This window comes from Neltuma alba, unplaced genomic scaffold, assembly GCF_004799145.2.
Source record: "Neltuma alba isolate B1F8T4 unplaced genomic scaffold, ASM479914v2 tig00006708_pilon, whole genome shotgun sequence".
Lineage (NCBI taxonomy): Eukaryota > Viridiplantae > Streptophyta > Magnoliopsida > Fabales > Fabaceae > Neltuma > Neltuma alba.
In genome coordinates, this window is record NW_021634552.1 from 42,910 (window position 1) to 59,338 (window position 16,429).

Consider the following 16,429-nt stretch of genomic DNA (forward strand, 5'->3'; position numbering starts at 1 on the left):
TGCCTTCTTTGTTTTTAACTAACTCCGCCCTACGTTTTCATTTTGTCCCTTCTTTACTCACTCCGTTCATTGCCGTAATGACCCGGTTTCAATCCATTGAAGTTATAAATAACTGCCCACCATTATCATCATCTAATTAATCATTCTTTCCCAAAAACAAAGTACAAGTGAAAAAAAATATTTTGAACGATTAATTAAAAGCTCTTATTAATTGTTGTGAGAACGATAAAATAAATATAAATTTTACCTAAAAGGGGAAAAAAGTAGAAATCGCGGAATGTGGATTTATAACTGCAACACGCATTTCCGTCCTTCTCCGGGTGCAACTGCCAACTGGGCCATCAACTAACGATCCAGGGGGTCCAATGATAGCTAGACACATGTCCTGCGTTGATTGCTCCGGCCTTCTCCACCAAACCAAGCCATCATCTTTTATTTTTCCTGGGCGTGCTTCGGGGGGCGCTCATTTCTGCGTCGTCTTCATCGTCGCTCACATCTTTCTCTGCATATTCCTTCGTACCGTTCTGTTCATGTGTGTGTGTATGGGCTGTGTCCTTATACTTCTCTCTCTATATAATTGAGGCTTGCTTCATACACACACACATTCATACGTTTAATTTCGAGGAATTGCAGTTCATATTTTCTTCCTTGCTGTTCCCCCTTCTCTGAATCCCTACCTCTAATTCCAACCGGTCATGGCGAGTGGGCTCACGGGCGCTGATTCCAATGGGGTTTCAGGTTCTCGCGCCAATCCTGAGAAGCTCATTATCGATACTGACCCTGGCATCGGTAAGTTTGGATATTTTGGGCTCTGCTTGCATGCCTTTTTGGGTCCTCTGAATAAAGTTAAAAAGCATAAGTAGTTTGCCTGATGATCTGATTGTTGCTGCATGCTCTCTCTCTGTTTTTTTTCCCCTCCTTTTCGTATGATTTTCCGGCTGCTCTCCATCCTGTTAATTTGATTATTGTATAATTTTTCCGCCCGGCGAGTTGTTCGCCTGACAATCTGATGGCTTTCGGCGACTTAATTTTCTTTTCATCTGTCATTGAACTGAGAAATTCATTGCAAGTTTTGAAATGTTTAATATCGTAAAGCTCACGCTCGCACAGGCACCCTCACATATCTCAATCATGTTCCTTCACATCAAATGTTTGACTAGGCAAAAAGGCCAATCATATTTTTTCTCTTCAATTTTGTACAAGTGTACTTTCTTGCATTTATTTATGTTTTAAATTTGACCATCTATCCCCCTAACTTCTGCAGATCATATGCAAAGTAGAACACTTCTATTTTAATTTTTCTTCAAGTGTAAAACCGAAAAAGTTTATTGAAAATGCATTTAATCGGATACTTTGGAGATTCCTAAGCGGGCGTCTAAGAGAATAATCTATCTAGTTATTCACTCTATTTGCTGTTGAGAGGACGTATTTGATGGCAACTGCACTTGTTGTACCTGGAATCATTGAGATTGTTATAGTTTGCAAAATTACATTTTCTATCAAAGGAAGCGATGCTAAGTCAATTATAATTGTTGGTTATTGTCCGTCCTTGAGAAATTTAGTATCTTGTTATCAAATTTAGGCACAGCCTAACTTGATTTGAACAACCATGTTATGGCTTTCTTGTGGTGCATTATTTAAGTTCCAGTTAATCTGTGGTGCAATATTTAAGTTCCAGCTAATTTGTCATACTCATAGGAGATATTCAATCCATGGAATTACTTCAAGTCACTAACTCAAGTGGTTGAATAGTGGTTGTGGTTTTCTTGCACACTTCTTTATGAATGTTGCGTTTTACTGTGAATGTCATTTTCATGAGTTAATGTTTTTGTTATGGTAAAACCATAGATGATAGCATGACAATCTTGATGGCGTTTCAAACACCTGAGGTGGAGGTCCTGGGCTTGACAACAACATTTGGTAATGTTTCTACCGAAGATGCCACTCGCAATTCGTTGCTTTTGGTATGTGTTTATTTTTCAAATTCTAATCAACTTTGGCTGTGACTTTATGTTACAAAAGACTGTGTCTTTCATGTTCTTAGAACATGTTCATGATCAGTTTGTCTTTTTGTTGTGCAAAAGGATAGTGTGAGATTGCAGGCTGTCAAAATGTTCCAGTGGCAGAGGGCAGCCATGAGCCATTGAAGGTAGTTATTTAATATGCACCTTTGAAGTTGACTTGAGTGTCTCAACTCAGTTAGGTTATATTTAAATGTTGGCCTAAAAGGTACTTGTGCCCTTAAACTATTCTCATTGGAACACTGGATATCCTAACCTAAACTATGAAGGGGTGCACTGTTACCCCCAAACTCTTAAAAAAAAAAAAAAATGCTATGTTGCCCTTCCTGTTAAGAGATAGTAGACGTCCGTTAAGCATAGATTTGTATGTGGTCCCCACAATACAGAGTTAATGGATGCTTGCTCCTTTTTAATGGTAGGAGCGACATTGCAACATTTTTTTAAATTTGAGAGTAACATTGCACCACTTGATAATTTAGAATACCCAATGCTCCTGCCAGTATAATTTAAAGGCGAAAATGCTGTTCAACCCTTTAAATATTTACCTTACACTGCTTGCCAAGCCTCATCTTTCGTCCACATGGCACTGTACATGACTTTACATGTTTTAAATAATGGTTTTATGTTCTTTTTCTTTTGTTTTTGCTTCATCTTTCGAGTCTCAAGTATGCTTTATTCTTTGAAAGGGTGGAATTCCACGAGTTGCTGACTTTATTCATGGCTCTGATGGACTTGGAAACATATCCCTACCCCATCCAACAGCTAAGAAAATAGATAAAAGTGCTTCGGAGTTTTTGGTGGAGAAGGTTTCTGAATACCCTGGTGAAGTGTCTGTGTTAGCACTTGGACCACTTACAAATTTAGCCTTGGTAAGCGCTACCATGCTTTCTTGTTATTCATGGTCATGGTCAATCATCCCTTCTTTTTTTTTAATTTGCATTTGCATACGCATATGTTCTGATAGTTTAATCTTCGTGATTAGGCCATCAGAAGAGATTCTTCTTTTGCTAGAAAGGTGAAGAGAGTGGTTATACTCGGTGGTGCTTTCTTTGCCTTGGGGAATGTAAATCCAGCTGCAGAAGCAAATGTAAGTGGTGGTTTCATGCCTTTGATTTTGACAGGAGACAGATAAGGACTAAGGGGCTTCAGGATTTTCCTTTAAGTTCTGGAAGAATTATATGTTTTAAAGTTAAAATGGTCAAAAGCGAAAACAACCTCCACTTTGGAAGAGAAAATCACACTTTCATTTTCCCTTTTTTTGGTTTTCAAAATCAAGAACATGCTTCACAACAGGCTCTAGACTACAAAGAAAATATTTTCTGCGAAGTTTGTAATCGTTGCAGTATATAGGTCATGTGTTACGTTATGCTTCATGATCAGATTTAATATTCAGTTGGTCCTATTGACTTCATTTCTTTTTATTTTGCAGATCTACGGAGACCCAGAAGCAGCAGATATTGTGTTTACTTCTGGCGCCAATATTGTTGTTGTTGGAATAAATATTACAACCCAAGTGATATTAACTGGTGGGATTGCAATTTCTTGTTTTCTCTAATTTCTAGGATACTTCTATTGGTCGATTGGGTTTGCTGTAATTGTGAGGTACTGAATATTGTCTTTTGATTTCAGATGCTGACCTCCTTCAATTGAAAAGTTCGGGAGGAAAGCATGCACAACTCATAAGTGAGATGTGCAACTTTTACCGGGATTGGCACGTTAAATCTGATGGTGTCTATGGTAATACGACATGCTATTTTGAAGTCTAAAATCACTCTGTTTTAAAGCATTTTTCTTTAATTGTTTACTTCGCTGTCAACTTGCCTTTGGAATGATATGATATCTGCTCTCAGGAATTTTCCTTCACGACCCTGTCAGTTTCGTAGCACTTGTTCGTCCAGAGCTTTTTACTTACAAGCGAGGGGTAGTGAGGGTAGAGACACAAGGCCTCTGTATCGGGCATACGCTAATGGACCAAGGGTTAAAGAAGTAAGTCCAAACAATGGATTTTTTTCTTTTTGCCTACCCAAAGAATGGATTGATATGCTCCTTCACTTTAGTTTTGGTGCTTCATGTTTAATTAATGTTCAGTGCATTGTGGTTTTCATTTCATATAGATGGAATTCGACCAATCCATGGACGGGGTTTTCCCCTGTTTCGGTTGCTTGGACGGTGGATGTCGATGGGGTCATTAAGCACGTCAAGGAGACATTAATGAAACCCTGAAGTTCAGACATCTTTTCTTCGACAGATGTCAATAATAGGGGCATAGTTGAGCACCCTCCTCACTTGGAAGTTGGAAATGTTATCAAACCGAATATTATCTTTATTGCACTCAATTTCAACCTTGACATAGGCAATCGAGGGTTCTTTGTCGATATCATTCTCCGATCCTGGCAGATCATGCTTCAATCTCATGTATTGTCGAAATGTTGCCTCTTCATACGGCTTTACTTTTACTAGAGTGAGCAGTCATTCTTTTCCTTTTTATAATATTTAAATTTCAGTCTCAACGCTTATTACCTCGCATTAATCCTTGACTTTTAGCGAACGCGAATTCCTCTCAAGTTCTCACTTTTTCGCTAACTCCTAATTTCCTCCTTCTCTGTTCTGGCGTTCCAATCGGCCTAGAGAAATCGGTGTTCAGAATAAGTAAACTTCCATCATTAAGGTAGTTGATGTTCACTTAATTCCCAGTAGTCGCTTTTATTCTAATTTTGCGCCATTGTTTTTGAAAACAGAGATAGTAAAGTGACCGAACGTGAATAACCAAGTTGATGCCACTATTTCATTGTGGGTTTGAGTTTAGATAACCAAAGTACTCCCTTCATTCTTTATTATAAGAGACATTTGATGCTTATAGCATGTTCCCATATATAAAAGACACTTAAAAGTTGTCTCTATTTTTTTGTATTGATTTCCTATTTTACCTCTATTTATTTTGTTTCCAACTCATACTCTCTCTCCCTCCTACTTCTCTTTCTTTTAATAATTTAATTGTTCTTTCTCATACTCTCTTTCCTTATTAATGGGGCATTGTTGGAAAAAACATTATACTTTTTACATATTAATTGTCCTCAACTAATTTTAATTATTTTTTTTATTAATGTAATTTGGTTATTTATCTCTTATAATAAGAAACGGAGAGAGTATTAAAGTCGTGTGGTAGCATACGCCCCAACTGTGCAGCTAATGATGCTGACAGAGTGTACATAATAGTTCAGACTTCGGAGGGATTCAATAGATGTGTTTTATTTACTTTGTAGGTTTGATTTGGTTAACGTTGAAAGTGGGGAAATGAAAGTAAACTCGGCAAAATAATATTTTTATTTTCCTCTCAATAGTTCTTTAGTCCAACCTATACAGGAGTCACTAAGTGGATACAATTCGTCACAACACTTCAACTCAACAATTCACGACACAGGCAGTGGCAATCAGAACCAATGCATTAAATAATCTTTGACAGATTTGTTAGTTGTGTTATGCAAGTAATAGCCCCGACCAAATGGACGTGATGTTTCATTGCCCATGAGCTGCAATAATTTGCAGCCTCACTCTGATGACCATCTCCATAATTAACCGTTTCTCTGCCATGCCATTTCATCATCAACTTTTGCTGTCCAGATAGACAAGAGAAGAATATGGATTCGCTGTGCGAGCAATTTCATCTTAATGAAAGCTTCTGGCTCTAAAGCATAGATAGATGCCCCTTCTATTTTTCTTTTTTTTGTGGTCAAAAGATAGATGCCCCTTCAGCTAAGAAGTTATTAATAAACCCGCTTGTCTTCAATTACGGAGATATTGCCATATCACTCACAGGTGATTCGAAGATTCTTGCTTCAATCAGAAGATGTCATCCGCATACATCAGTTTTATTATGCTAGTTATTAGCAAAGGCCCAGAGTGGCATGGAATGTTGCGCCGGCTAGTCTACGGTGGCTTTGAGTGGGTTTGCTTTTCTCTCTCTTGAAACTCGCGCACGCGTGATCTGCTGTTTCCTGGCCTCCGATGATCGGAAGAAAAGGGAAAAGATTGAATCTCGCCCAGCCCGTATCATAGAGAGCCACCCACGAGTCTGGAAAGAAACGTGCAGAAGAGGCAACTCAAGAGAACCAGCCATGACGGCCGGTGTTCATAACCATGAACATCCTCAAGCCGCTACCCTCAGCAAACATCATACTGTGACTCACTAGCTACTTGTATACAATGGGTCCAGCATGGAAATCGACGACCTACTTTCTGATGAGAAAGAGATTTTGTGGGAAATGCCCGAGGCCTCTGAGGAAATCAAGAAACTCAAAGGACTCCACCCTGAAGTCCCAATGACGCCACAGGAACGTCGCCTTAGTTCTCACGGTCTTGGGAAAAGAATATGACCTTTACGTAAGCAAAACAACACACACATATATATTATTTAATCAATCCAGATTATATATGTATATGATACTTGAAAGAGTTACAGCAGAAAACTTATAAATACTTTTTATCATTAGCTCAATTAATTTGATGTAGAACTTAATCTGAATGATAAAGAGTTGTGAATCCAAGAACACCGTTGGAGAAAACAATACAGAGAATTTTTCAGCTGGTAATTGGGCACAATGATGGCAAGTGGAATGTAGCCGTCACCAGTGGGAAACCTCAGAGAGTGAGCAGAGAGGAGATTAGGATTTCGCTCTAGATTCAAGATACCGTATGCTATTTTTCACCATCAGAAAATTAACTTTAATTAACTGAACCAATTACCCACTTTGAACTGGGCTTAAAATGACTATGGACAACACTCAGGATATTTATTAAATATCCTCATAATATCTAAATAGTTATAATAATAATAAATATCTCACATTTTATACTCTGATTGACCTTCTTCAGCAACTTGGGGGGTTCTTAGATTTTGAATTTATTGACACACCCAACAATACTTTGTTGTTCGCTTGACAGCCATAAAACAATGGAAGGCTCACTCTCCACTATCCAAAGGTCCTCTGATATTATTCGTTGATCGAGTTTCTTCATACCCAAATGTTTTAGCCAGGCACGCCCATATGATGGTGGACACCAGACACAGTCTTCCTGCCGGTGCTGACTCCCGGCTGCACCCCCTCCATTTTGCCCGTTAGGCCTTGCATGGCTGATAGTCTTTTTGTTTCTCTAGTGCAAAAATAAAAAGTAGTATTATACCAGTTATTGTTAAGTGTAGGAGTATTTAATTTAATGTGGCAATTTACCAAAGGATTACCCGAGCCAAAAAAATTACCAAGGAACTAAATGAAATATCAACTAACGAAGCAGAATCAAAACGTCCCAGTTATAAATCGCTTTTTAAAAAGAATGACTATATTTATAAGTTTCTTGGTAGGATGTTAATTATATATTTCTATGATTGTCTGTATTTAAAATTTCATGCAATTCTCTTTTTTTTCACTTATGGAAATATAATTTATGATTCCAATAGTAAATTTGAAAAAAATTGTTTTTAAAAAATAAATTTAATGACTTGCTACCTTTGCTTGCAGTGAAGTGGGTGAAGGTGATCTCATTAAGTATTGGAGTAGTCAATACTATTTTTATAATTAAAACGTGATCCAAAAGAGTTAATGAAAAAAATGTACTTGTAATGGCATCATTCCTTATCATTATTTCTAATTCAAAAAAACCAAAAACCTGAATTTTATATTACAATGAAGGGTCTCAAAATATCTCCCCGCCATTTAGTTCGCCCTTAAAAGCTCATGAATGATAATTTAATTCGTATCAGTTATCACATTCTTAGCCGTTAATAGGAAAAACAACACAGACACGCACACCCCAGTTTTCTCGCGTCTTCATTATTATTATATCATTCAATTATATTTGCATAGTCGTAATTAATTTTTTTTATGCAAGACCGAACCTTAAAAAATTTTGAAAAATGGGATCTTAGGCACTCGTATACGTATTCACAAACAATTTTTTAGTAATAAAACTTTTCTGATCAATTCATATCTTTGTGTTAGTTTGAAGGAAGGAGTGGGTGATCGTGGTATAAATCAAGCTCGCATTTACTCCCTCATCGGCCATTTCGGCAGGACCAACCCCGCATTAATTATGCCTTCCCAAGCCAACGCTAGATTCTGTGCTAATTCGTCGCTTTTTCTAGGTAACCTACAATCTGACATTCCCTGATTCTCCTCATTGCTTCTTCATGGATCGTCATTGCTCGACAGGAACACGGAACCGATTTCAAGACTCATCATTTTGATTAGCATTTATACTTATCCAAATTTAAAGTTTTTAATTAATTATTTTTAAGTAGAAAAAATTATTTTTTGAAAGAATAATAGTTAAGAGATTATCTCTATTTTAGATTCTATACATATTAAAATAACTATTTTAAATAAATAAAAATAAAAAAATTAAATATGAACTGTCTAAATAAAATATGAATAATTTAGATCTGATGAACTTAAAAGTGACGAGCACCGAAACTAATACTACAGGAACATACACAGCACCAGATGAAGCACCTTCACCGTGAAAGGAAAAACTTGAATCAAATAGGAACCAGGTGGAAAGCCAAAAGCAATCTCATTTAATAAAGCAGTTAAACCAACTCTTTCCCATTTTTATTTATAGGTCATCCCCTTCAAGCACTCGACACTTACCTACTTCACTGAGAGATCCATTTCAACTCCCTCCTATATCTTTACCCACTCCACCAACCATGGATAGGTTTCTCCCTCCATTTCTCGCTTACGAAACCCCTATAAAAACAGACAGAAGGCAAGAAATTAAGAATCGTAAGAAGAATTCCATTAGTTTCCGACAAGTTAGCCAGTAGACATGGCTTGTGGGTGTTCTTCAACCGTAATGGCAGAGAAGATATCTTGGTACTGTGCTCTGTTTCTGGCAGTCATGCTGGTATTGAGCTGCTGCGAGTCAGGAACAAGCGAGTTCGGGAATATTGAGGTGATACCGGAGAATGTGATGAAGAAGGGGTGTGATGAGATATATGTGGTTCGTGTGGGAGAGACACTTCAAACCATAAGTGAGAAGTGTGGGGATCCTTATATAGTCGAAGAGAATCCTCACATTCATGACCCAGATGATGTTTTCCCAGGATTAGTCATCAAGATCAGTCCTTTCAGCAACCGATGAGATAACAGAGCAGAGTAGTCTCGATCGTTATTTCCCACCGGAGAATGTTACATGAAGCTGTACGAGGTAACATGGCTGTACTTGCGTTTGTACGTAGGTTGGAGTACTTTTTATGTAAATAACTGCAGATGGTTGATGAGAAGTGAAGCTGAGCTGCGAGAATTGAGTACATCCCATTTCTCGCGAAACATATCAATATCATGTGTAATTCCAGAACTTAGGACTGTGTAGATTTGTTTGGTTTCTTGTTTTTTACGTTTGGGACGTCTCTGTGAAATATGGTCCTTTTGCAAGTTTTATACTTTGCAGCGTGCATATGTCAATGCAGAGCTAGCTTATTCTTTTAGCAGGGATTGAAAAGATAAAATAAAATAGCAGGCCGCGCCAAAAAACAAACCAGTAAAAAATAGAATATCCACAAAAAGAAGCTTAAAATTATTAAATTTCAACCAATTTGATAACAGTATTTTAATAAGTTTTTAAAATATTAGATTTGAAAATAACAACACATTTTTTAGAAATTCTTTATTTAAATTTAGTATTCTCCCCACAAACGAAAGGATGAGACAAAAGAAAACTCGAAACGGGCAAAACATTATTTGTTTACCGATAAATGATAATTTCTTAGTGGGCAACTAATCTGTTGCAACGGTTATATCGTTCACATAAATATGCATAAAATTCAGTTGTCGTCGGCCATGGTTTTTCAGTATTGACTTGAATTGCAATTCCTGTGGCCTTTCAAATAAAACATCTCTTAAAAGTTTTGTTTGGTGTTTAATATAGTAAGACACAACAGTACAAAATTTAGGGAAGCAGTATTTGTAAATTATTTTTAAAAATATTCACGTACCTGATTCACTCGTTGGTGGCATGTTTGAGTTTAAATTTCACAAATAGAAATTAACAGTTTTAATTACTTATGAATGATAATAGCAACTTTTAAAGAAATCAAAGCATTTAATTAATTTTAACTGCTTTTTTAATGCCTATGATCCAATTAAAAATATTTTTACAATTAAATAGGACACGTGAGAGTATTTAAAAAAGATTGATAGTTAACCAGCTTGAAATCACTAGTATCATGTTGCTCTAATAAGCATATGTCGGCGGGGAAAAGAGAAGGGAAGCAGGAGGGGACTGGGAAGAACCATGTCTGTGTAATACTCCCTCCGTTTTTTATTATAAGGTTTATTTTTTTAAATAGGTTTGTCTTTTTTATAAGATTCTTTTTGAGTTTATTTGAACATTTAATGTATTATTATCTATTTTATTTCTAGTTTAATACATTTAATATATTCTCTTTCTTTATTTATCTCACTGTTATTCCCTCACATCTACCCATTTATATTTAGGGGTATATTTGAAAAAAATTATATTTACTACATATTAATTGCTTTTAACTAATTTTAATTATTTTCTTAAACAGCATAATTTAGTTAAAAAGATATTATAATAAGCGACGAAATAGTAATGGAGTGGGAAAAATTTATTGCTACAATAATTTAAGTAGGTGGGAGTTGTGGCCTTAAAAAAGTAGACATAACACGTAGTTGGGAGTTGAAACACGAAACTTGAAAAGTCTCCAAATATAGGAGTATACTCCGCGAGGTTATTATACCAGTGAAATTTAATTCTTGAAAACGTTGACTCAAAATATAGCGTGAAATTCCGGAATATGGATCTTTTGCCTCTAACGAAAATGAAAATAGCCAAACGCCATTTTCATCGCTGAGAAAGTTCAAAGAAGCCGGATGTAATTTCCTAAATTACATTATACTCTTTATGTTTCTTAATATAAGAGTTAATTTAAAATTTATTTTGATCATAAATATAAGACCACAATCCACTTTGTTTCTCATATTTTTTTAAGGTAGTCCTAATATGCACATATTAAAGGTTTTATTAAATGATAATTCTAACTGATACACATTATTAGTAAAAGTATTTTAGTAAAGACAACATCTATTACTGTAAATAACTAATTTAAATAATTTTTTAATCTACTCAAATTAGTTAATTAATTCTTATATTAAATATCTGGGATAGTATAAGAATAAGCTTATTAAAAACATGACGATAGACATTAAAAGCTTTTTATGCAGAGACTATGAATCCTCAAAATTGAGTGAAGACTAGAGAGTTGCAGAATATAATCTCACATAGCATGAGTGGAATGGGGATCTAGACAATCTTATAGATAATCCTAGTACTCTGCCATCATTAACTCGTCGGTTAAATTAAACTAACACACTTTTATCTACACTAATCATTTTTAAGAATATCTAACCCAAAACAATAAACCCAGTTTTTTTTGCCAACAAAATAAACAATAAAACTACTTAAACTGGCAACTTCCCCACCTGATTATAAATTATCCAGTCAGAATTCCACTCAAGGAGCTTAGCAACTCCAACGCATGAGGTGTCTAACCAACCCCTTATCGGTATGCCTCTCAGCCGTGGGACTCAGCATGTTAATTACCACGTGTATTAAGTAGGAATGGTTGACACATTATACTCGTCTATTCTATTTATAAGTCACTTTCAACATATTTCATACAGATCAATAAAAACTTTAAACTTCATTAACTCTCAAGTTCAACAATTTTTTAACTTTATCCCTATTTAATATATATTACATTAATATAAACAAAATCAATACAATAATAAATGAAGGGTAAAATTATATATCAATACAAAAAAAATTCTTTCAATAATCTATAAATAGGATAAAAATATTTTATTTCCCGTAAATAGGACGAGAGGAGTATTTTTTTTTTTTATTGCAATAACTAGACACTGATTACTGTTTAACAGCCCTTGTCTAATAAAAACCAATCATAGTGGTCAAGAAAACAGATGGCTAGTCTTCCCCGTAATAAATGTCTGCTTTTTTGTTCATCCTTGCCCAAGGACTATCCCCGCCCGCTTACAGGGAAAACAATAGGACAAATTTGGTATTAGGACCACGTAGTAGTTTGGGATCAGGATGTTAAATTTCTTAAATACTGTATATAAGGATCAGCTCCATTAAATAGATTACCTTTAAACGTGAATTTTCAAAATTATTTTTAAAAAGACTTGTGACTTGACATGAAAGAAGAGGGAAAGTGGGATCCAAGCCTATCCAATCGATCATATGCCACATCACTCTTATTTTTAATTAAATATTTTCCTAATTTAAGATGTAATGGAATTTACAACAAGTGAGAACCGATTACATTGTGTGTGATATGTGACACTTACTTTTTGATTCTAATTAATAATTTATTTATTATTCAAAGTATAGTGAGATCCATATCAAAACAAATTAAAATTTGCGTGATTTTCCCTAACTTACAGGTAATCTTTTTGGGTATTACCTCTTGTATTAATTATAAAATCTTATCTATAAATTATAAATAAGGTCTTATAATTAGAATTTAAGGTATTATTTATAAAAATATTTTTTCTCATTTTTCATATTACTTCCACTTCTCCTTCCAAATTGAAAAGTTCCAGACATTTGTCTCCTATTAAAATTTTGTGAGTCTTTTCTTGTTCTATAATTAATCTTTCTTGTTTTATGTTATGAATATTATAAGTACGGTGGTCCATTTTTTTTTCTTCCTTTTCACTTTATGAACTCCCACTGTTTCTATAAGGCATTATTTTTTCACCTACTAAATTTTCTCTCCTTCATATTAAAAAAACTTTATTAAATAACAATCAACTAATTATATAATACGAGTCTTTTAAATCGATTTGCGTCCTTTAAAAATATCATTTTGTTCTATTCAGAGACAAACAAAAAAAATTCCCTACTTTATTTTCTTTATTGGCTCATTTCATAACATTTAGAAACATTTCTTTATTTATTTTTCACTTTTCTTCTTCTCTCTCAAAATATTTTGAGTTTTTTGTTTTGTCATTACATGCAGCGTCCTAGATGCTTGCCTCCACAGAAAAAAAACCCGCAAGATATTTAAACATGGGCATTTTTGTTAATTAATTTTTCTGAAGGAATTATCATTAAGAAAAATAAGATCCTTACGCAATATTTTTTAAAAAAATGTATGTACATTTGAAATGATTTTTCCTTTATTTAAAAAAAATGACGGTGATTTTGGGTCTTTGTCGTCTTCCGGCTTTAATATTTCAGGCAATTCCTGATTCATCATTCCCGGGGCTCTCGTACCTCCTCACTCTAGCGACTCCGCCTTTCCCTTCTGCTCAAAGCCGTTTTCTCCTTCGCGGTCAAAAGCCTTCCCAATTCCTGCTTCACCCATGGCCTCACACTCACAGCACAAGCACCCATGGTTTCTCCTCTCCGTTTTTCCTTATCCTGCTTCTCTCAGGTTTATACCACTCTTCTTATTCTCTCTTCTCTCCTCCTTTTTAGTTTTGTAGTTTTCTCCACTAATCCAAAGTTCACATTTTTTAACCTTGATCAGTGTTCTGACAATACTGTTATCACAGAACAATGGATTATGCAACCGGAGGCTCGTCTCCATACTCGCCACCTTAAATTTTCGCCAAGAAACTGTTCGTTTTGGCGACTCTTACGCGGACACCGGAAACATCCGAAGAGGAGTATCTAAGGTCTGGAAAGAGCCTTATGGAACTACCTTTCCGGGCAAACCAGCCGGTCGGTTCGGTTCTCCGACGGAAGAGTCATCACCGACTACATCGGTATGTGTGCGCTTGCTTTTTTCGTTTTCTCTATATTTCTTCTTTCACTTTCTATCCGACGTTCTTTAGTTCTCTCTTTTGCCTGAAAAACTATTCATTACTCGACTGATTCAACTTTCCTTTTTTTTTTTTCCTTTTTTTCCTTTTGCCTGCTGCTTCATAATGGTGTCCCATCTGTATTCTACACTATCTTTCTCTGGCCACTTGGAATTATTTGTTCAACAGCATGGTGCCATGGTGTGGCCTTTACTTTCTTGCGTGTGACAGCATGCTTTGGCCACTTTTCTCTTTATTAATACTATTAATCATTGCTTTTAGCACTCCCTGTGGTTTTTTGGTCCTCGTTGCTACATTTCGTGTTCCAAGAAATTGCACTATTACACAGGGGGGAAGGGGGTCAATTCTCCTTGTATACTGTCTCGCTTGCAAGGAATTCTAACGTGCTTTTGGTATATTTTTATTTTGGGAGAATGACAATTTTAAGCATTTCAATGGCAGAAACACAACTCTCAATTTGTAACTATTCCTATTTATAATTGTATGAATCTATAGTTATAATATTTTGGGACTTCAAAATGTCTTTTTTTTTCCCTTATCCCCATAAACTTTTTAATGGATCTGTACGCATACTGTTTTTTCCCAGTAAAAGTTATCAAAGACTGTCCTCCTTACTGGTTTATCAATCATTACAATCACAGACGAAGAAACAGAATCATCTATGCCTCAGATTAACCAACATCAATCAGATGGTCTTATGTAGTTTTCTGAGTTATTAACCAACTCATGCTGATAATTGGTGCAGCCAAGTATCTGAAATTGAAATCGCCATTGCCTTACGGAATGCTAAAAGAACATCCACATCATGTCAAATATGGGATAAACTTTGCTTTTGGTGGAACCGGTGTTTTCAATACCTTAGTTCCAGGGCCAAACATGACCACCCAGATCGAACAATTTGAAAGCCTCATCAATTACAATGTATTCAACAAATCCGACCTTGCCGACTCCGTTGCCCTCGTCTCCTCGCGGGAATGATTACAGTAACTTCTTGGCCACCTATGGCTCCATCAATGTAAGTATTAATTGTATGAATTATATATTTAAATATTAGAGTTTGATCTTTTCAGCTAGCTGGGTTTAGTATCATCCATTATTCAATACATGCAAGACCCTTTTTTCTCCAATTTCCATTGTTATATCAATATGCTTAGTTACTTCGCCTCAAATGTGGGTTTAATTTCTCTTTTCCTCGCAATATATGAAGATGAAGTTACGAAGCCGGTTAAGCTTAATCTGAGGTTACACTGATGGTTCTCTGCTTTCTCGTTGAATGTACATTCATTATATATATATCAGGGCATATCGTCTTTTGTTGGGCTAGTGGTGAATCAGACGGCTGTCAATATACTACGGATTCATAAGTTGGGAGTAAAGAAAATTGCATTGACTTCCCTACCACCTCTTGGATGCGTTCCTGAGATCACAGCCTCATCCTCATACAGAGCATGCAACGATACTTATAACATACTCGTCTCGATTCATAACAGCTGCTTACTGGATGCAGTAGAGAAGTTGAACGGAGAAAGCAAGAAGAATTCAAGCTTCGTGATGCTTAACCTTTACGAGAGTTTCTTGTCAGTACTGAATGACACCAAAAGACAAAATAGCAGTAGGATGGAGAAGACGTTTAGGCCATGTTGCGCTGGAGTGAGCAGTGAGTATTCGTGTGGGAGTGTGGACGACAAGCAGGTCAAGAAGTATAGGGTTTGCCAGGATCCCAGAGCATCTTTCTTCTGGGACACGGTTCATCCCACACAAGCTGGCTGGCATGCCGTCTATAACAGACTGCGAAACACCTCTGATCTTCGACAGCTTCACTACTGAACGAGGTTTATGTCGGTAGCCAGCTTGTGTCGGCGTTTTTTAGGGGTATTTAATGAATTGCGGTTGGGTAATGGAACTGGTTTTGGTTTTACGGGTGATTTGCCTGTCATGCTTCATGTGCTGAACTTATGTAATGTGAAATCTAGTTCGCGGCAATTATGGATCAGACGATTGATTCGCATTCAGAGAGGAAAACGGATTCTCAGCTCATCATCAGTCATCAGGATGATGCTCCTGCTTTGCTGGAAAATTTCAACCGTCCACTAATCTGACGCATACCATTGCGGCTTGCGCTGTATACCTAGAAAAATAGAAACATGATATGTCATGATCGCAGTATTGAATTGGTGCGGCAATTTCTTTAAAATTATTTGATATAAATTCTAATTAAGAGAGATGTTTTCAAGATTCTCAGGACATATTTTTAATCAAATTAAATAATAAATAATTAAATTATTGTATTTTAAAAATGACTAGGCCTACAAAACTAATGTTTTATTTAAAGAACTCAAAAGGTTGGCAAAAAAAATTAAAAAAAAAAACTCAAGTCAAATCAAATTCGACCAATCTTTTTTTAAAAAAAATATTAATCGTTATCCGTGACTGACCCGGCTAGCGGGTTTTAGTCTTCCAATATCATCTTCATTTGCATAAAGAATCACACAAAAGAAGCATTAAGCTCCAAATAACAATAATAGCGCGTATCTTGCAAGT

At 35.8% G+C, this 16,429-nt stretch overlaps 2 protein-coding genes and 1 pseudogene across 3 annotated transcripts; all 3 read left to right on the forward strand.

Moving 5' to 3' along the window:
• The first annotated feature begins 455 nt into the window (after positions 1–455).
• Positions 456–4,566, forward strand: LOC114750951 (uridine nucleosidase 1). 2 transcript variants are annotated; one of them, XM_028939595.1, is made up of 9 exons: positions 458–789; positions 1,849–1,964; positions 2,090–2,149; positions 2,708–2,890; positions 3,004–3,108; positions 3,451–3,547; positions 3,651–3,758; positions 3,872–4,007; positions 4,136–4,566. In XM_028939595.1, exons 1-9 carry the CDS (start codon positions 696–698, stop codon positions 4,242–4,244), a joined length of 1,008 nt encoding a protein of 335 aa, XP_028795428.1. In that variant the 5' UTR covers positions 458–695; the 3' UTR covers positions 4,245–4,566. The 2 variants fall into 2 exon arrangements, with proteins under 2 accessions (XP_028795429.1, XP_028795428.1); XM_028939596.1 differs by lacking the exon at positions 4,136–4,566 and having other exon boundaries at positions 456–789; positions 3,897–3,975.
• Positions 4,567–8,789: 4,223 nt separating this feature from the next.
• LOC114750952 (uncharacterized) lies at positions 8,790–9,504 on the forward strand. The gene has a single exon (XM_028939597.1). It carries the CDS (start codon positions 8,844–8,846, stop codon positions 9,156–9,158), a length of 315 nt encoding a protein of 104 aa, XP_028795430.1. The 5' UTR covers positions 8,790–8,843; the 3' UTR covers positions 9,159–9,504.
• A 3,951-nt stretch (positions 9,505–13,455) lies between these two features.
• On the forward strand, positions 13,456–15,743 carry LOC114750949 (GDSL esterase/lipase At5g03610-like; annotated as a pseudogene).
• Positions 15,744–16,429: the final 686 nt, after the last annotated feature.

Coding starts and splice junctions, on each gene's coding strand:
- LOC114750951 (XM_028939595.1), top strand. CDS start 696: ATGGCGAGTGGGCTCACGGGCGCTGATTCCAATGGGGTTTCAGGTTCT. Junction 2,891..3,003: donor CACTTACAAATTTAGCCTTG/GTAAGCGCTACC, acceptor CTTCGTGATTAG/GCCATCAGAAGAGATTCTTC. Junction 3,548..3,650: donor AACCCAAGTGATATTAACTG/GTGGGATTGCAA, acceptor TTTTGATTTCAG/ATGCTGACCTCCTTCAATTG.
- LOC114750952 (XM_028939597.1), top strand. CDS start 8,844: ATGGCTTGTGGGTGTTCTTCAACCGTAATGGCAGAGAAGATATCTTGG.